The sequence below is a fragment of the Sinocyclocheilus grahami genome, unplaced genomic scaffold (assembly GCF_001515645.1).
Source record: "Sinocyclocheilus grahami isolate Dianchi unplaced genomic scaffold, SAMN03320097.WGS_v1.1 scaffold173.1, whole genome shotgun sequence".
NCBI lineage: Eukaryota > Metazoa > Chordata > Actinopteri > Cypriniformes > Cyprinidae > Sinocyclocheilus > Sinocyclocheilus grahami.
In genome coordinates, this window is record NW_015505352.1 from 1,180,986 (window position 1) to 1,202,343 (window position 21,358).

A 21,358-nucleotide genomic window follows, 5' to 3' on the forward strand; every position below is an offset into this window, starting at 1 on the left:
AATAAACTGTGATAATGTGAGAAACGTTGAAGGTGTCTGAATAAATTTTGGTTTAACTATATATTTGATAAATTAAGTTAACCAACTAACGTTATACATAGTCTTTTGATTTCGGTACCCAATATTTAAAAAGTTTACAAATGCAAGAAAAATATTGGTATCGGTACTCTGTATCGGCAAGTACCAAAAATAAAAGTATTGGTATCGGGCGAGTACTGGAAAAAGTGGTATCGGTGCATCCCATATATATATATATATGTATGTATGTATGTACTGACCTGTTTTTTATTTATTAATCAAAAATAAGACAAATTCCATGAAATTGCGCGTTATACAGTAAATTCCGTTTTTATGACTGCATTCCGCGATTCCGTTCATGTTTTCTGCATCGTGGAAATCATTGGGCCCTACTAATGTAGCAAACGAATATGATAAGCTCATTGTGAGAGTAAAAGACGGGGACATTGTTGTTTATTTACTTGGCAACATAGCGTTAAATCACCATTCAACAGACTCAAACCACCACCGCACTGCCGTCTATTGGACTGCAGAAAGATACTAACTTTTCAATCTGCTACGTTACTGACTGTGCTGACAAATTATGCTGACACAGTGTCTGCAACGCGACAAAGCGACCATTGAAAATCATTTAAACTTTGTATCATTGTAATGTGACGATCAACTATAGGTGCGGGTGGGGTGCCGGGCGGATAATTTGAAGCAGCGGACTCGGGTAAAGTTTGAGCTCATCCGCGCATCTCTACAATACACTGATCTGGGTCGCCAGTAGCAAACAATGGAGCACGCTCTGCTGGACAAACTAAGTAATTACACCATTCAGAAGCATTTAATCTGCGTTAGCTATATGTTCCGTAAAAAAAAACTTTCATATCGGTGGCATATTCGCAGATACCGATATTCGCTCATATCAGCTAAACGACATATCGGTCGGGCTCTATTTTTTTCCGCATCCCACTGCATCATGTTTTTAAATGAAAAATGTACTTCGTGTTATTGGCTTTCCGCCCTTTGTATTAAACTATGCATTAGGGCTGTGCGATATGGACAAAAATAAAACTATTGTGATTTCTTTGATCAATTTTGCGATTTTGATTTTAATCACGATTTTGACACACACAGACATGCTTTACAGTGATTAATGCATTCAGTGTGAATTTAGACTTGTTTGCATTATTTATGCATTATTTTATTTATTTGTAAGACTTTTTTATGACTAAATTTGGTAATGGGAGAGTAAAAATATTTTTAAAACGTACACCGTTCAAACTAGGCTGCTTATGTTGAAGTGTTTGGGATGTGGCTTTTAATGATGAGACCTTTTTTGTAATCAGGCTCTCAAAAAGTATATAACAATTTGGATATAGATTTATCGGCCAACATATCGGTTATCGGCTTTCAAAAATAAAGAATAATCGGTTATCGGTATCGGCCAAAATTTTCATATCGGTGCATCCCTAAAAATAATCACTAAGTAAAGGTGTAACAAAATGTCTCAAGAATAGACATAAATGGCAGAAAAAAATTGGCAATTGCCATGCATTGGTCATAGAGCTCTTTTGTGTACGCACCACAGACGGAGTGTGTAACGACGTTTGTATGTCCGCCCAGTCTGTTCTGTTCTCGTGCTCCATTTAGGCGCGCTGCATTCTGATTGGTTCGGATAGCATACTGCGGGAGATCGGGAGCGCGGAAAATCGTGCTATAAAGCGATTTAGAAATCGTGCAAGCTCAAATTGCAATTTTTATGACAATTTCGATTAATCGCACAGCCCTACTATGCATACATACATACATGTTGCTGTTTTGTTTATAGTTGGTTTAAGCAACTTAATTATAATTGGTTTATAAACATTTTAAACATTATGCACTTTTTCACAGATAGTCGTGTTATCTTTGAATAGCTTTGAATAAACATGAATTAGTAATATTTTGCTCGATGCGCCCTCTTGTGGCCTCAGGAGAGAAACCAAAAGCTTTTCTTCACCCTAACTGAAATTATGCATTTTAAATTTGAATATAATTCGAATTTTGATCATATTTAAAGCAACACTATGTAACGTTTTTTGTGTTCAAAATTTGCAAAATGTATATAATGAGCCAGTACATCATGAATTCATCTTCCAAACTGCGTTTTTGTCTTATTCCGAACAATACGGTACACTTATAATAAGTACTTATATTTGGACTATTGTAGCCTGGTCAGGTCATCACTGCTGCGGAGTAACACATACCTGCGTGAATCGCCGTAGACATAAACTTAGAGAAGTAGCTCCAGTTGGAATGTTCTACCGCGGGATGTGTGCAGTTCTGTTTATTAACCGCTAGAGCACCAAAAGTTACATATGCTGCTTTTAGGGCTGTGTATCACCAGCAAAGTCACGATACGATACGCATCACGATACATGACTGCACTGAATTTCACCTCAGCAGAATTGAGAAAAACAGCTGTTTATTAAACACTGCTTACTATAGTGCCATTTCTAACTATTGGCAGAGCAGGCAGTTGACCTCTGCATTATGAAGGGCCTCCATAACTGTACCACAGTACAATATAGGTAATGGCATATGTTTCATGTTTACATTGTGCACTCCCCACCAGGTACAATATTCTGATCTTTTTTTTAAGCAAATAAATAATAATGTACTTGTTCTAATAAATTTATATTGTAATGTACTCATTCTAATATGTTTAAAAAATAATTTACATTGCTGGTAGGTTATCATTGCACAAATTAACACACTCTCTACAATAAAAAAAAAAAAATTAGAAGAGTTCTAAACTAACGCGCTGTCTTCACTGTATCTAACGCACACACGCTCAAGGCTGATTTATGGCTGATTTATACTCGAACGTCAGCAAGTTCGCTTTGAGTGCGCGCAAAGATATTTAGAAGATATTTCTGTATTGCGCAAGTGTAAAGCTCTGCTTTTGGGATTACGTCTCTTTATATCAGGCAACCCTGCTGTGTTCCTCTGCGGCCAGATTATTAACAGATGCTCTATTCATTCTTTTTTAGAAACCTCGCACTTTTCTACTAAATTTTAAATGTTGTAAAATTAAGCGTGGTCCACTGCTGCACACGTGCCACAGTATCGATACAGGGCCAGCTGTATCAATACTCGTATCGTCAAATCTCTGTGACGATACATCGTCGTATCGATATTTTGAACACAGCACTAGCTGCTTTAAGTACAAAATTCTAATTTAGTTTTTCAGCCATTTTGACAGCCCTAATGGTCAGGTCAGACTTGTCTTAGTCACAGTTTAAATTGATTGAGGCTTTTGACCCAGTAAACGATCTTCTAGCCAGTTTGTGTGCCAGCTTCCAAAACCTCTGGTACTAATGGAGCTAACAACAAATCTGTGTTCCTTTCAAACAGTTGTTAGTCTTACATGACAGTGTCTTTTAAAATGTTGTTTGTTTGTTCTTAAACTCTTTTAACATTTGTGTTGCTTCAGTATGCTTTCACCAGCATTGCAATAAGTTTCATATTTGTATTGCATATTCTAAATATACATCCAAATTCTTCTGCTTCCTTCCTACCAGTGATGAAACCCAGTTTCATTTAATGCTAAACCACATGTGTTTGTATGAAAGCTTCAGTACCTAGTAGGGGTCGACCGATTATCGCCGCCGATATTAAGCATTTTTATGATTATCGGTATTGGTCATTTTCAAAACCGATTCGCCGATAAAATAACTTAATTTTGAAACGCGCTATTTGGCTCTGATGCAGCCTGTCAGAACTCACCACTCTGTGGCCTAAAGCAGTCTCCGCCCACCGCTCATCTGATTTGTTGGGAGTTACGAGTCCGACCAATCAAAGCGGAATTCACTCTCACTCTGAAAGCGCTTGCTAACTGCAGCTGCTTCAGTGATCACACATCAGTTGTCTCTCAAAGGTAAGGCAGCAGCAGACGTTGCTTAAGTTGCAATAGATCCCAATCCACTAACGTTACACTGAAGTTTCAAAACACCTCAATGTTACCTATGATTTCCGCGATGCGGAAAACACGGACGGAATCACGGAATCCAGTCATATGGAATTAACTGTATGACGCGGAATTAGGGATGCACCGAAATGAAAATTCTTGGCCGAAACCGAAACCCGAAAAAGAGGAAACCAAGGCCGAAAACCGAAACACCGAAAGAAATTATGCCAATTATTAGTACCATTGCATTTATGGCTATGACTGTGTACTAACTTTACTAAAATCAAGGCATTGCAATTGCATAAATTAATATTAAAGTTTCAAAGAATAAATCAATTACAAATTATGGAAATATTTATTTAGCACATTGCAACAATGCATAGTATAAAATTCAAACTAAAATGTTTAACTTGACCCCACTCATGTGTACATTAATACTATACAGGCCTACTGGCCTGCAGAAAGGTTTTAAAATGAAATGTTCTCTCATAAAAACAAAGTGCATTTAGGTCAAGTATATTTTAAATTTTTCTCTGTAGGACTACTACAAGAAAGTGCATTCAAAACAAGTGCAACTGCTTAAAGATACAACAATATTTTCTCTGTAGGCCTTCAACATAATAGACTGCCATAGCCCATATGTTAACTGTAGAACTTTAACAACAAATGCACCAAGAATTGCAGATGTGCAAAGTGGATAATAAATATTTAAACACTAGACAAGCACATTCTACTTCTTGAGGTAAAGTGGCAGGGTTTTCTTGATGAAAAGTAGCTTCTCTGCTTTATCACAGTGAAGTCTGTTCCTCTTCTCATCGAGAACATGAGCTGCTGCACTGAACAGTCTCTCGCTGTCAGTGCTTGTGCATGGAGCAGACAAGTACTTGCGTGCCATCTTTGTATGTATGTATCACACTCGTATCACATCTAGTTGTTTTGGATAAGAATTAGAGATGCACCGAATATTTTAGCGTTTTCCTTTTCTGTGCCGCGTTCCTCTCATATTCAGCGTAGCGATCGGAATGTTTGGATTTCAGGTGATAAATTAAACCCGACGTGGAGAAAGTCTTTGCAGATGCACCCCCTCTTGAAATTTCGGCATTACATGTTTTGCAAATCGCTGTCCGTGGGTCTTTCTCAGATATACTGAAATACGTCCACACCGCAGACATGTTGCTTCAGACAAGCACGTGCAGGTCGCGGTTTCTGTTTGCATCATCACAACATTTCGGCCGTATTGTTTTGGTGATAAAAGTCTTTCGGCCGAAAACCAAAAATGCACTTTTGGGCCATTTTCGGGCGAAAATTTTCGGTGGCCGAATATTCGGTGCATCCCTACGCGGAATGTCACGGAATGTGTCAAAGTTTGGATGAATTAATCAAAAGTAGGTCAGTACACTTAAATAGAGTCACAATATGGACTAGTATCTGTAAATATTAAGCCGCAAAATACTATTTAAATATGAATCCAGCATGTTCTGCGTGTCTCTGTGTATGTAAATGGCACAGACACGCGGTTTTGTTTTCTACACATACAAAGTGTGTGACGCTCGCGGTGATTTCAGCTTCTGTCGTATCACTATATGAGGACATAAATACATGAACAACATCTCCAGAACTGCTCTGACTCCCTCTAAGAGTCACTTCATGAGCATTTGACAGTTTCATTGGAGTAAAACTATCTTCATATCATTTACATAGACCTACAGAAACAAGTTCCTCATGGCAACCTGTCAAAATATAAGATCGGGTTAGCTTAATGAAATTATCAGAAATATATTACTGTGGTGTGCAGTATGATGTAATACTACTCAGGGATGAAAGTTTTCCATCGCTACGATGGATTTCCGTCAATTGGGAAAAATGAGGGGAAAAGAAACATGTAGCGCATTGTTGTTCTGCCGGTGTTCTGAGGATTTGTTGGTAGCATAATCTGATAGGTAGCATTATTTGTCAGAACACCAGCACACCAAACATCCTCCCCGCCACGGCTGCAGCTTCTCACTGACAACATAACGCCCCTTGCATCATTCACAGTTGGGTTATTAGCAGAGAACACAGAACAGGTCTTGAATTTCAGGCGCAGGATTGCGGCTATTCATAATAATTCTGCTCATTAGGTTCCTTCATTTGCAGGTTCCTTCATTTGCACGTACTTTTGAGTCTTGAGAAGTCTCATTTTCTGTGCGCCCACAGATCGCAATAAGGAGAGTGACAGATTTGAATAATTATTAATATTGATTTAATACAACAGTTCAATAAACAAGTACTGCCTGATTTTGCTCCATTTCATCAACGAAAATAGTTCCAAATAAGGTAACAGCTCAGCCGCTGCGCATCTCTAAAAGCAAACACAGCGGTGTTTCATTCATGAATGAGTGCGTTTTTGAACGAATCTAGCGAGTCAGTGATACATGATTACCCATTCATAAAGACAGTCACTTGCTTCATTCCTGAATGAGTTAGCCGTTAAAACTAATCAATTGAATGAATGATTCAGTGATAAAATCCGTGATTTGCCGCCATCTGCTGGTGATTTCAGTTTCATTTTTAGGTATAATTGCAGTTATTTAAATTTAATATTTCTGTATTCAAAATTTTATTTAAAACATTAATCTCCACATGAATTTGAATTTAATTGCACTCATGCCACCTCTGAGCCTCATTGAATGTCTGAAAATTAATTTTTCATTAATACTAATTGCATGATTGGTAACTTATTTGTCTTATTCTACTTATTATATTGTTTTAAATAGAAATTTTAAAAAGCTTATAAACATAAATTTTTGAATTTGACAGATGAAAATGATGCAATTGCAAAGATAAAAAGAAAATGCCCCTGTTAATCACTTCACCTCATATTAGAAAGGCTAATTTTTGATCAGAATTTTTGATTATTGATCAGAAGGTGCTCCTTAATTTTTTTTAATTAGGAGGACAAGCGCTCTTGATTACAATTTTTTTTAATTAGGAGCACTGCTCTTAAACTGGGTGTGTGACAGGTATGGCTGAGGAATGGGGTTTGGCAGAGGAAAAATTTTCAGTCAAAAGATTTTTTTTAACCCCTGACTACTACAACAATTATTACAACTTTTGCCTACTAAATACTGAGCAAAGGGTCTGAGTACTTAGGACCATCTGATATTTCAATTTTTCTTTTTTAATAAATCTGCAAAAATGTCAACAATTCTGTGTTTTTCTGTCAATATGGGGTGCTGTGTTACATTGAGGAAAAAAATTAACTTAAATGATTTTAGCAAATGGCTGCAATATAACAAAGAATGAAAAATGTAAGGGGGTCTGAATACTTTCCGTACCCACTGTATATCGGTTCAAAATATCGGTTATCGGTCTACTTGATCTGTAATAATCGGTATCGGCATCGGCCTTGAAAAACGCATAGTCGACCCCTAGTACCTAGTGAATATTTCAAGACACTTGGCTAACTTACACTTGAGCTCTAAAAAAAGGCTCTCTCTCTTATTTCCAGAATGATCGGTGTGACGTAATTTACCCCCAGTGCTGCCAACACCTTTGGCACCATTTTAGGGTGAGATTACACCAATCTCAGGATTTTGCTGTTGGGATTAGTTTGCTGCTTGTGGTGGCCTGCATCTACATATCTCTCAAAGATCGGTTCAATTTTAGATGTGAAAGCAGGAGCAAAACTGATGTGGCCTCTTTTCTGTGTGTTCAAAACTGTTTCTCTGAAACCAGAAATGCTCTTGTTAGTCTTTTTAGGGTATTTATAGCAATAGCATTAAACATGACAATTAATATTTTGAGTTTATTATAGTTCATTTTAGCCAAATAATTTCTTTGTCTTCTTTCATTAGGTAAACAAACAACTGTTAAAATTAGGGATGCACCGAATGTTCGGCAACCAAAATTATAAGGCCGAATAAGTGAAACAAACGAATAAATTGTACCGAACAATGAGGTTACGCGATCAAATAGCAACCAGCGCAGAGTGAGAGGCGTGGACTCTTTATTGTGCAGCACACACGTCAGCAGTGTGGAAGCATTTAAACTGTCGGAGAAAGATGCAAAAATCATTACAAGCACCGACAGCGAGAGAATGTTTAGGACTGCATCGCATGTCTTCAATGAGAAGAGGAAGGGGTGATTGTTGCTGGTTACTGTATGATGATTGAAATCGTGAAATGGCCTTAAGCAATTAGTAAATAAACTGCAGAACGTTATGTTTTCTAATACATTGCATGTATTCTGACAGCGCTGCACGAACTCGCAGCAGATCTGCTTGTTAACCAGGTTTCAAAGTCCAAAGCGCGAGGAAAATCTGCGCTTATACAGTCGTCAGTTGCTCAGTTACATTTTTATGAATTTTTACAAGGCATGTGACAATGCGATACATACGACGTATTCGTAATGAGACTCATTTATAAATCTGTTGTCAACAAAAATAAGCATTGAGGTCTTCCTGCGCGTTTCCGCCAAAATAATCCACAACTCTTATCAACATTCATAAATGTTAGTATTGTAATTTTACTGTTCTGTAAAATAAAATAAAAAGCAAGACCATAATAATGATAATCATTACAACAGCTCCGTTTTAATACATTTATTATAACATTCACACGTGTTCAAATTAGGATCTTTCTAATGAATGATATTTTATGAATGATATTTTCTAATGTTTTAAAAAGTCTCTTCTCAGCAAGGCTGCTTTTAATTGTACAGTAAAAAAAAATAAAAAATACATGCCTGATTCAAGAAGGGGGTCTGATGGCCAAATATTATTATTTTACTAACTTAATTTTAAGTTAAATTGTGCTTTGTTGGTAAAGTGTCTGCTAGAATGTTACAAATGTTCAGTGTTAAATATTTTTAAATTGTTGTTTTGTAATTGATTTTTTTCTTTGAAAAGCAAGACAAAACCGTAAAAAGCACATTTTGGCTTTTTAATTTATGCAATGGTGAAAAAATTTTGGCAAAATACATGGGTAAAAAAACTCGAAAAACCGTATTCGGCCTTCGGCCCAGTGTTTAATTTTGTTCGGCTTTGGCCAAGAATTTTCATTTCGTTGCATCCCTAGTTAAAATTAGTCATAAAACAAGGCCAGATGTAATTTCATTGATTAAATAATTTAGTTAAATTTAATGGTGTTTACATACCAGAAAGATTAAATGATTGTAGCCTGTCTTACCACAACAGCAATTTTATATCCACATGATGTGTGAATGCTCATTTAACTCCGTTAGAAAGTGTCTCTGTTTGTTATTAAGGAGAAATACTGAAATGGAAGGACAGTGCTTCTCGTATTATTGATGGCTGACATATATCACCATATAGAGAGAAATGGGACAACTGTAATGTCCTTGCAAGCAGAAATAAGGAGAAAACAAGTGAAACTGTGCCACTAGGAATATTTTTTTCTTGTTATTGCACATCTTTTGGCAAGAGTTGCTGTGGTAGGAAATTTTTGCAAATAACCCTCTGTTATCCTTGATAAACAGCGGTTATTCACCTACTCAGGACTGAGAGTTCAAAATTTTAAATTTTTTTGGTATATTGATAGTTGCTGTTTTTGATTGATTTGTTTTTTCCCCCCTGATTAGTGTCTCCCTTACGTGGCACTTGGCCTAAATGATAACATGTTTTTTTCCCTTAGAAAAACATTGATTACCTTGTCAATGTTATTATTTTATGTACAGGGCACATTGACAAAAACAGGCAAATAATTAAACATCTTTTTTTCTTGGTTATGTGTGTCAATTGTAAGAGAAATGGTGATACTGCTTTAAAGTTATAATTGGTACACCCACATAAAATTTAATTCATAAAGACCAATTGCAGAATGCATGCAATAATCCTAAAAATACACTATGTAAAAAATGTTTAATTAAAATATCCAAAAACCACTAGAACAGTGTTATATGACTTGTGTACTTACATTATCCCAAATGTTTCGAAGAATGTTTAAATCCAGAGAAAAAACTAATGTAAATTCAGTCTAACAGCTCGCTAATTTCACATGGATGAAATTAAACATTCAGCACATTTTCCACTTGTTCTTAAAATCCCAAATACTTAAAATGAAGAAATCAGCCTATGTAACATATGAAATACTTCAATAATTGACTTAAGAAATACAGTTCTTTATTTATAAAAAATAAACCAATATTTTCTGTGAAATTCAGTAATTAAGTTAATTCTGTGAAAGTAGTTATACCATTATAATCTTGCCTGCTGAAAAAAAAAAACAATAGAACCCCTCCCAAAACACAATAGCAAATTTAATGGATGTCAAGGTTATAATGGGAATTTGTTTGGTTTTAATGTAATCTATAATGGTGTCTATTTGATTAATTATATTGGTGGGATGTAATCTGGCAGATGGCAACCAATAGAACAACAGTAATTCCTATTGGAATAATGCCCAAAACAAAAAGGAATTTTGTAGTGGTTTAATGGAAACTATAAGAATTTCTGTGACGGTTTCTGTTGTTTTTTTCAGCAGGGTAATGATACCCATACTGTGCTGCACATTATTGCCAATATTGAGCTGAAGCTTGACTTTGCAAATGTAAAATCGCAAATTAAATCGCAATCGCAATATCTGTTCGCAATTTGATATTTTCCCCCAAATCGCACAGCCCTAGTAAATATGTGATATATTTATTTTAAAAAATCTATGGATTTTCAAATCAGTGGAGCAAGTTCAGTTTTTTTTAGTTAACTTTAGACACAGTCAGAAGTAAAATGTTTTGTACCTTGAATTACAATGCTTATACTTTTGTCAGTGTATTTAGTAATATGACAGTTATTCAGTTTTTTTCCCCCGTACTGCTTGAAGCTTTGTAATGCCATGAATGTAATGAAACATTTATGTTCACTATTCAAAGAGTATATTTATCAAGCTACAAACTGACCTTTTCTCATCAGGAAAATTAGTTCTAGTGGAAATTCCTCCATTGTTTTGTCTCTTGACTTTCCCAGTATGTCAGTCATATTGTGACAATGATATCAGATGCACATTTGAATGAGAATGAAATGACTCATTTTGACAGGCCCACTCTGCTTGATTATCTAGAACAACAACCTCTGCTTTCCCCACTGAGCCTCAACAAGTGTGTGCAATGTAGTAATGAGCACTTCCAGCCCAACGCTGACTCACACTGATGGATTGAATTGACCTCATTCTAGCCTCTTCCATCTGCCTATATTTTCATGGGCCAGGGATTTTATTTTATGTTGTATTTACTGGAATCTATTCATTTGATTTTTGTATCTCTCTCTGATTTACTGTGCTGTTATATACTAATCACATCCATCTAGGGTTGATTTCTTTTAAAATAAGTGAAGCTACTTTTGATTTTGCCGTTGATATTACTGGCAATATTTGTAAGCTTTCTCATTCTCAGCTTGCTTTGAGATATACAGGTGTGGTAATATGGTAACCAAATACGCTTTAAGTGCAAAGCAATCCCAGATGCCTTTGGGGTTAATAGTGTTTTGTTTGTTCTTGTGTTACAGTCTCTGGTGGAATGAGCGTAGCGTGTGTGTTGAAGAGGAAAGCTGTGCTCTGGCAGGATTCGTTCAGCCCCCACCTGAGACTGCCTCCCCCTGACAGGCCATTACCCAGCATGCCTGTGGTGCTGAGCGCTGCGGGCCACACCCCCCAACCTGGACCTTCTCCTCAGGCCCCTCCCCCTACGCAGGGAGCGGGACGCTCTCAAGATGACGCCATGGTGGATTACTTCTTCCAACGGCAACATGGTGACCAGCCCGGCTACAACAATTGCAAACACCGCTGGCCGACTGGTGACAACATTCATGCAGATAACCAGGTAGAAGTTAGTCAGGTAGAAAATACCTCCCTTTTTTTTCTTTTTCTTTTTTTTTCCTGGTATCAAATTTAATCTTATAATAATTGTATAACTTTTAAAACAGGTACGATCAATGGATGAACTTAACCATGACTTCCAGGCACTTGCACTAGAGGGCCGAGCTATGGGAGAGGTGAGAGTCCTTACCTTCCTCATCTTCTGCCCGATGCTTCATTTTTTTGCACTCATTATGTATTAATGTTTCTCTGATGTTCCCGTTCTGCAGCAGCTCCTTACTGGGAAGAAGTTTTGGGAAATCGATGATTCAGGGAAAGATGGACCAAAAGGCATCTTTCTGGACCAGTGGAGAGACAGCGCTTGGGGAGCTTCTGGTATGCATGAGATTAAGATGCAATGGTTGTATTTACATATTTAGTATTTTTCTTTCTAATGCCCCTTTTTTCTCTCTAGATCACTCAGTGTCCCAGCCAATCATGGTGCAGCGCCGCCCAGGCCAGGGCTTCCATGGCGTCGGAGAGGCCGGATCTGTGCTGTCGCCACGTTCTGAGAGTGGTGGATTAGGCGTCTCCATGGTGGAGTATGTTCTTAGCTCCTCTCCTGCAGAGAAAATGGACTCGTGTCTGCGCAAAGGAGCCTTTGTGAGTTTCTTTCATCATCAAAACATTCTTCTCATTCTTTATTAAGATTCTGTTTAAGAATAGTTCACCTAAAACTGAAAATTAATTATTTGCAACCATTCTGTTTTTCCAAACTTAAAACAATCCTATGGGTTTGTAAAATAGGGCTAGTAAATATTGGCACCTCAAGTCCTTATTTCCACTTCAATCTCCCTTTCTATTTCACTTAGGGTCCAAGGGATTCAGAGGATGATGACCCTGAGAAAAGGGTAGAGCAAAAACACAAAACATCCTTTGACCCTGAGCGGAAGGAACTTAAGGAGACCGAGCCGGATGTTTTGGATAACCCCAATGGACTGCCCAATCAGAATGGACTAGATGTTGACGTTAAGGATTTTAGGTATACACCATTAAAAAAGTGACAGTATTGTAATTTTAAAGAAATTAATGCTTTTATTCAACAATAATGCATTAAATTGATCATACATGACAGTGAAGACATTTATAATGTTGCTAAATATTTAAATTAAATAAATGCTTCTCGAAATTTTATATTTTCCAAAGAATCCTGAAAAAGTATAAATTTTTACTAAAAATATTTAGCAGCCTGTTAGAATGATTTTTGAAGGATCATGTGACACTGAAAGCTGAAGTAATGGCTGCTAAAAATTCAGCTTTGACATCACAGGAATACATTACATTTTAAATCAATATATTAAAATAAACTGTTATTACACATTGTAATAATATTTCACAATAATTACTGTTTTTATGGCATTTTTGTTCAAATAAATTTGCCTTGATTGAGCATAAGAGACTTGTCAAATGTAATCCTATCGACCCCAAACTTTTAAAAGTTCTCTTTGTGTTGCTTTCCATACGTATACTTTCATTATTTCTAAATTGTATTGAAGACAAACCTCTCGTTTGTTTCTCACCCAGCCGTATGCCTGGTAACTGCCCTCCGACTGGTCCAGAGGTGGAGTTGGGTGGGTCAGAACTGGCTGGAGGTGCAGGGCCAAAACCAGCAGAGGACTTCTCAAATGTCGAAACCCAAAATGTGACCCTGGACCCCATGGAATCTGTTTCCATGGAGACTTTACAGTTTGCAGATTACACTGGAGGCCAGCTGCCTCTTGACTCCACAGCTGCTACTGTAGGCCTGTTTGACTACAATTCCCCTCAGCAGGTGAATATATGATGCTGCTAGCACTTTCAACCATCAAGTCTGTAATTAGAGTAGAATAATAATCAGGGCTCGCAAAATTCAAAAAATCCCTGGTAGCCCTTGAGGCAGGCATTCTTCAGATTTTGGTAGCCCAAAAATGAATTTAACTAGCCCGAATATAAGATATTGTATTTTTTCTTCAAATAACAAGTTAAGAGAGTTGGGGTGCAACGGATCACAAATCTCACGGTTCGGATTATATTACATTATCATATCACATTTTGAGTCACAAATCGGATAATTTTTCAGATGAGCAAAAAAATATGGTTCTTTGTTACTGAAGCAACACTTATTATTTAAAGAACAATTTACTACTTCAATACCACAGCAAAAACTAGTAGCATATAGGGATGTAACGATTCACTCAACTCACGATGTGATATGATTCACGATACTGATTTCACAATACAATTTTCTCACAATTTCTTTTTTTAACAAAATGAGATTTGACATTTTAAAAAAGGTGTCTTTTTGTTATTTCCCAGACCAAAAGGCTGCACATTACTTTGTGAAATTGAAAATGTCAAACAATATACTAACTTGAAATTTTAAAACAAATCCCAAATCAAATAAATAAATAATACAAATAAAATAAATTCTCCTTGCAAGTAAACTAAGGTTTTGCCTGTGTATTTTAATCACGATCCAATTTTGAAATTTGAAACAAAAACAAAATGATTTGACTTTAGCTTTGTGATACTACATAAAAAATCTGAACGAAACAAAAACAGCAGACGGGCTAAATGAGATGCAAATGTCAATCTCTGACAGCAGGTGGCGCTTAAACAACAGGTATTTATAGGCTGCTGCCCCTTTAAGAAATGCTCGGATCCAATAAAATGATGCACGTGCAATTTCTTTCTATCTCTGCCGAGATAGTTCTTTTGTGATAATTTTGCGTGTATGTGTCCGTTCAAACGAAAGAGGAATCAATTCTGTGTTCGTGCCAGGGCTGGAGCCACGGGGGGGGGGGGGGGGCGGATTTAAAAAAAAAAAAAAAAAAAAAAAAAAAAGGGGGCGCGGGGGGGGGCGGGGGGGGGGGGGGGGGGGAGTCGCCCCCTCACTCGGGCTATCCTGCCCCCTGTGAAAATTGATTTTAATTATGAAATATAATGGTTTATTTAAAAAATAGTTACCAAATGCATAGGCTTTTTAGCATTAATATGATGCTACTATAGCAACAATTTAGGGCAGTCCGTTTCACAAAGTCGCATTTTAATTATTACATCTCTGACACAAATTCCGCGCAAGCGGTGCAACTAAGAATGCAGCACTACTGAGTAAGCAATGATGAAATATTTTTTTTAATGTTTAGTAGAGGTCTAGATTATCGTAGTTAATTATTTCGCTGTATATAATTCTTGCGCATAATAAATCATTCTAAAACACGGCGCTCACGTTCAAAGAACTCCATCTTCTAAAACACGACTGTAGTAATAATAATTCCACTGACCTGTCTCGCGACCAAAGCACTATCTGTGTGAACCCTGTATAATAGTATAAATATATAATACCTTCTAATAGTTGTAGTAGTAGCAGGCAGGTTTGTTTACGGTCCGACAAATACGTGAATGGGCCACATAGTTTATTTTTTACTTTGTGCCATGTCATTGCCTCCTTTCGTCACCTCAGCCGCCCTCTCATCAGTGCTGCGCCAGCTCTGGTTCATGCTCTGCCTGAAACGCTGCTCTGTATGTGCGCGCTTTGAGCGTGTGCGCGCGAGCACCGAACTGAATTCTTCATGCGCATGAATGGTTTAAAACGCTTGAATGTTTAAATTGGTAAGACTTAGAAACTAGAAACTTAGACTTTAGAGACTTTGATCCATTTCACCCCTACAAGCGAGTGAACAACGCAAATCAAGGAAGGGATTTTATATCACTATTCAAGATAGCCCGTCGGGCAGGGCAGTGATACATTTTGGTAGCCCGACTGGAAAATACAATAGCCCCGGGATGATTTTGCGAGCCCTGATAATAATGAAAGCTTGTGTGTATTTATAAATATTTGTGTTGAGTTAATTGCCATCAAAGGCCACACATGTGAAGGCTAACTTTGAAAACCTTTGTTTGAAATGTCACAATACCGTTCAGTCTCTTTAGAAGTTATTCTGAAAAAGTAATTATTAGCCATGTTTGCATGTGCTTCTAAAGCCTTGCGTTTATGAATGTAAACAAATGCAAATGTTTAGCATAAATATCATGCTTGTTAAAAGCATTATGTATTGCAGCTGTTCCAGAGGCCCAGTGCTCTGGCAGTACAGCAGCTCACCGCGGCCCAGCAGCAGCAGTACGCCCTCGCTGCAGCTCAACAACAACACATCGGTGAGTTTGACTGTAGATATGCGTGTCCAGACTTAGTGGACAAAAGTTTCAGCTGTTTTATTTAACTTGGTTTCTTATTGGTTGTGTGTTAGGTTTGGCCCCAGCTGCATTTGTACCGAATCCATACATCATCAGTGCTGCTCCGCCTGGCACTGATCCATATGCTGCCGGCCTCGCTGCTGCCGCCACTCTAGGTGAGAACTCATGGTTGAAATTTGAGATTGATATGTAATGGGGATGGAACGGTTCTCTGTAAAAAAAATCTAATCTTACGGTTCTCCACACACGGTTCGGCATGCACTAGGACCACGGTTCAACTGAAATCTGACAACGCGTCTGTAATATGGTTTGTTATAAAAAAAAACACTTAAAACAAAAAGGGTTTGGCTAATGTATGTTTCTGTTGATGGATGCGCATTCTGGCTTCCCAATACATTACAACAACTGCGATGGGGAGAGAAAAAAAAAAACCGTGGACAAACCATTCACTCTTGTTCAATGCGAGTGTCATATACTCGAATATGAGCAGTCATTTATTCCGTCATTGTGCTGATAGTGCACAGGTGAGACCTGAACAACACACGTTGATATTTGTGTTTAAACTAAACTAATTTAAGCCTTGCCAGTTTAAACATTTAAGAGCCAGAAGATGCGAGCTCGCGCGCACAGTGAGAAGATCTGTGTGTGCACTCATCCAAAGCGCGTGCAAATATTACGCTCTCTTTGAAGTATTGTGTTTGAATAGACAAATTCAAAAATGGTCAAAATGCCCGTCTTGGTGAGTATCCTATAGCAGACATAGCCGGCTGAACGTACTGTATCAGTGCACTGGATCAGTGCATTCTCTTAAAGTGACGGCACTTTCTTAATATTAATCATACAGCAACAACAAGGAAATCACTCACTGCTCTTGATTGAATAGCTTTTGTAACTTTAATAAAGATTAATCTTTAATTTATACAGTAAAATATGCAATGCTATTTTACATTTAATTACTTTATTCAATTTCTGTACCTAAAAACGAATGTTAGACCTACTTAAAAAAAAAAAGAACGGGTATATGAATATCACGGTTTATTTTTTTTGTTTCTTTACTCTATTGTATTTATTTGTGCTGTTGCTTGTAGTTAGATAGATTATTCTTATTTTCTTTATTTTTATTTGACAGTATAGATTTTCCCTAAACATTGCACATAACGAACCATACCGGAACCGTGACTCTAAAACTGTGATACAAACCAAACCGTGAGTAAGTTGAACCATTCCACCCCTAATATGTAATATGTTTAGTTTGTGTTTCAAGATATCTCTGGTGTAAGTATAAAATGATTGTCGTTGTAAAGGATGTTAATGAATCCAGTAAAGTAAGGTATAATGTACAGTTAGCTTCTCTTTGAGGTTCTGATCACTCAGAACAGCCGGTCGACAGCGTCGTCCATTTGTGTGTGGCGTTCAACAACAGAAACAAAGAAGAACAACATTAACAGCAGGAGGATGGAGGACGTTGTGATCGGAGCTGTGTTTTTGTTGTCTCGCGGGTTTCACAATAATGGACATGGAAAGTCGACGTATACATAGTGATTGAAAGAACGGAAAGGAGGACTAAGAATCTCCAACAACAACTGGCAGTGCTACATTTGCTACAAGTGCCTGCACTTCAGCGTCCGTCCATCTATCGCTGTTCTCCATACTTGCGAAATAAGTTGACACTGTTTACACGGTGTTTGAAATCATGGCTTGTGAGGGCGTTTTCATACGCGTTTGGCCAATCAATGTTTACTTGCGTCACGATTAGTACCAGTTGTGCTGGTTAGACCCTGCTCCGGAGTAGGAGCTAATTTGGTTCTCGAAAAAGGCAGTCCGGTACTAAAATCGCACCCAGTTCCGGCAGTGCGAAAACGCCAAAAAGTGGGTAGTTCCCCAATTAGTTCTGGTACTATGAAAAGTTTCCCGTGGTGCGAAAGACCCTTATGATTACAGTTCAGAAATGAAGACTGCATTCCACTAGGTTTCTGTGGCAGGATCGGTCTGTTGCTACAGGGTTCTTTACTGAGCAGTCACAGTCTGGAGTGGATGAGAAGTGTTGCTCATGATGGCTGAGGGTTTGGACTGCATCCTCCAGGGGCTTGAGATTTAGCTCTAGGATTGAGGCAGTCTGCTTGATTAAGCCACACAAACACACACACCTGCTTTGATGCTCCTAAAGCAGAGTACAAAGGCAAAGGAAATGGCTGCCGACTCGCCGTCCCGTGTACATCAAAGCCCCTGAGCCTGCACCGAAAACAGTGTGCTTTGGCCCTTCATCTGAGAGATGACGTGCATGTTTGTGTCTTTCAGGTCCAGCAGTGATGCCCCCTCAGTACTATGGTGTGACTCCATGGGGTGTGTATCCTGCCAACCTATTCCAACAACAGGCTGCCACCCCCTCCAATTCGGCCAACCAGCAGCAAGCAGCACAGACCCAGCAGAACCAACAGCAGGTAAGACTTCAGCCAACCAGACCACTGACATATGAAAGTCACAACGTGCATATATTGAACTCATCCACCAATCATTGATCTTTGTTTGCTCCAGGTGATGCGTGCAGGTGGAAACCAACGACCTCTGACTCCCAGTCAAGGACAGCAGGGTCAGCAGACAGAGCAGCTTGTAGCTGCAGCAGCTGTGAATTCCGCCTTGGCGTTTGGGCAGGGGCTGGCAGCAGGTGTACCCGGTAAAGGACTCTTGATATGTCTTTTAAAGGGGTGTTCACAATGAAGCTATTCCTTTTTAATAAAAGTTGTGAATTGAGGTAGGGCTGGGCAATTTTTCAGATTTCATCGATTAATTCGAATTTAATGTTTTGCCACAATTTTATTTTTTAGAAATCGAGGAATTGCTATTTTGAATAGAAATATTGCCAAACATTAGAATTAGGCACTGAGAATATGCCAGTGATAACAGTAAAGAGAAAAGAACGATCCGACCACGTGTCGGCGCACGTGATTAAACACTTACGTGTGATGCGCTCATATCGCTAGGAGCCATTCACACAGAATGCGCTTGTGTTGACAAAGATGTGACACGGGCAGTGGAATAGGAAAAACATGCAAGAATATGGAAGTGAACTTCTTTTAACTTGAGCGCCGCGTTTTTAGAATGCCGTTTCATGCATGAGATACTGCAATTAATGCGAGTGCAGCAGTCAAACACGTCCATGTTTACATAGAAAAATAATGAAAAAGCAGCGCAAGCGAATAAAAAAACCTGTAACTACTGTATGTCTGATATTTCAAGTTTGCATCATGTTGACAGACTGAAAGCTGCTGTTGTTTTTATAGAAGATTTATTGATAATTATAGTCTACTGGTGTTATATCTTCAGTCATTTTGAATTTGAATTACCTTGACTTTTGAGATTTTTAAAGCATTTTCCTCGTATTTTATCTGAACATATAATATGTATAAGACAAGTTTGTACAAGATGTAGTTGTAGTTCATGCATCTATTCTGCAAAGATACTTAACAAGTGATTTGTTTAACAGTTACATCATGATGATAACTTCATTTGTGGTGCACTTGGAATAGAATTTTCTTTAAATAGAGGGTTAATAAAGAAAAAGATTATTTGAATCAAGTTGTAGTTGCATTTTTAAGTTGACTAGTTAAAAATTTTAAAAAATCGAGAATCGGTCAAACATTCTGGAAAAAAAATCGATTTTTAAATTTTTTGCCAAATTGCTCAGCCCTAAATTGAAGTAATTTATATGGTTGCCAAAGCAACAGATCAGGTAGTGTTTAACCTCATAATCATAGAAAACCCCAAAATATATCAATCAATTTTAAAATTGTGGTTTCTTGACCTGAAAAGTGATGGGAAAAAATAACATTCTAAATAGCAATGGAAATTTCAGTTGTGAATATACACTACAGTTGTGTTTTTGTTTTTTTTTGTTGAAAGAATCCTTTATTCAGCAAGAAGCAAGAATGTATTCTATTGATCAAAAGTGACAAACATTCCTGAAAAATGCATTGGAGTTTCCACAAAATATCAAGTAGCACTACTGTTTTCAACATTGATAATAATAAGAAATGTTTACTGATGTCGGCGCCGATAGCCGTGTGGTTAGTGCGCTGACTTATAGCACAACTGTGTTTACGGTGACCCGAGTTTGATTTGAGTCTCAAAGTCCTTTGCCGATCCCGCTTCCCAATTCTTTTTCTGTCATTTCTCTACTGTCCTATCCAATAAAGCATAAAAAGGAATGTTTCCTGAGCACCAAATCGGCATAATAGAATTATTTAACAGATCAGACATTCAAGGTTATAATGATGTCTGATGAAGATGTGATTGTTATTTTCCAGGTTATCCTGTGTTAGCTCCAGCTGCGTATTATGACCAGACAGGTGCACTTGTGGTGAATACAGGTGCTCGCGGTGGCCCAGTTCGACTTATGGCCCCTGCATCTGTTATCATCAGCCCATCAGCAGCAGGTACATGTTTGAATATGACAAATGAAGGTTGCAGAGTCAACAGACCAATATTAAACTTTTTTTAAATGTTGTCTTGTATTTGAATATCAACTTTTTTTTTATATATATATACAGTGGCTGCTGCTGCTGCCTCAGCAGGTGGGGCTAATGCCGGTCTTGGTGGTGGAGCAAGCGGTGCGTTCCGTGCATTGAGTTCCCAGCAGGCTCCTGGGCAGCAAGGGAGTGGGGCTTTGGGAGGAAGCTCTTTTTATGGGAGTGGCTCCCCAAGCTCCTCCTCACAAACCTCTTCACTATTTTCACAAGGCTCTGCTCAGCCAGGAAGCAACTCACTTGGATTCAATGCCAACCCATCTTCTTCTCTGGGAGCCACGCTTGGAGCAGCACTCGGGGGTTTTGGCACAGCAGGTACTGTGATTCAATTCAAGTTTATTTGTATAGCGCTTTTCACAATACAAATCGTTGCAAAGTAACTTTACTGCAAATTAAGTTTCTACAATATTTAGTAGTAGCTTATTAGTGGTGACTGTCAGTTAATGTACATATGGCAGAAATGTACGGAAAAATCAATCCAAGACGTAATCAAACAGATGATGAACACTATTAACAGCAATTATTATATAATGCAATCAAACTTATAGCAAAATTTGGTAGTTCTGTAAGTTGTTTCATGGTTGGCATCATCTGAGGTCCTCTGAGGGGTTGGCATCATCTCTTCTCATGTGTTCTGGATCCAGACTGAAGCTTGTGTAAATCCTAGTTACCCGTGGCAAAAACAGAGAAACAAATAGAGACATAATTAGCGTAGCTGTGGTTCCAACCAAGGGAAATTGATTTGTTTAACCCAAGCTAAAGAATAATAATGTGCATTTGATCAGATATAACTGCAGTACAAGATTATGAGATGCATTATTTGAATGCTTGGCCAAAGATATATGTCTTTAATCTAGATT

General features: G+C 37.9%; 1 protein-coding gene across 3 annotated transcripts in view; it reads left to right on the forward strand.

Moving 5' to 3' along the window:
* Positions 1–21,358, forward strand: part of LOC107593563 (pumilio homolog 1-like) — a 43,597-nt gene that overhangs the window by 14,112 nt on the left and 8,127 nt on the right. The window contains exons 2-13 of one of the 3 annotated variants that reach the window (XM_016283329.1): positions 11,454–11,782; positions 11,871–11,939; positions 12,033–12,138; positions 12,218–12,405; positions 12,615–12,784; positions 13,327–13,573; positions 15,828–15,936; positions 16,029–16,130; positions 18,274–18,416; positions 18,511–18,649; positions 20,280–20,408; positions 20,523–20,813. In XM_016283329.1, the coding sequence (XP_016138815.1) occupies positions 11,465–11,782; positions 11,871–11,939; positions 12,033–12,138; positions 12,218–12,405; positions 12,615–12,784; positions 13,327–13,573; positions 15,828–15,936; positions 16,029–16,130; positions 18,274–18,416; positions 18,511–18,649; positions 20,280–20,408; positions 20,523–20,813 (2,011 nt within the window). In that variant the 5' untranslated portion in view covers positions 11,454–11,464. The remainder of the gene's footprint in view (positions 1–11,453; positions 11,783–11,870; positions 11,940–12,032; positions 12,139–12,217; positions 12,406–12,614; positions 12,785–13,326; positions 13,574–15,827; positions 15,937–16,028; positions 16,131–18,273; positions 18,417–18,510; positions 18,650–20,279; positions 20,409–20,522; positions 20,814–21,358) is intronic. The other 2 variants (XM_016283330.1, XM_016283331.1) reach the window with 2 other exon arrangements.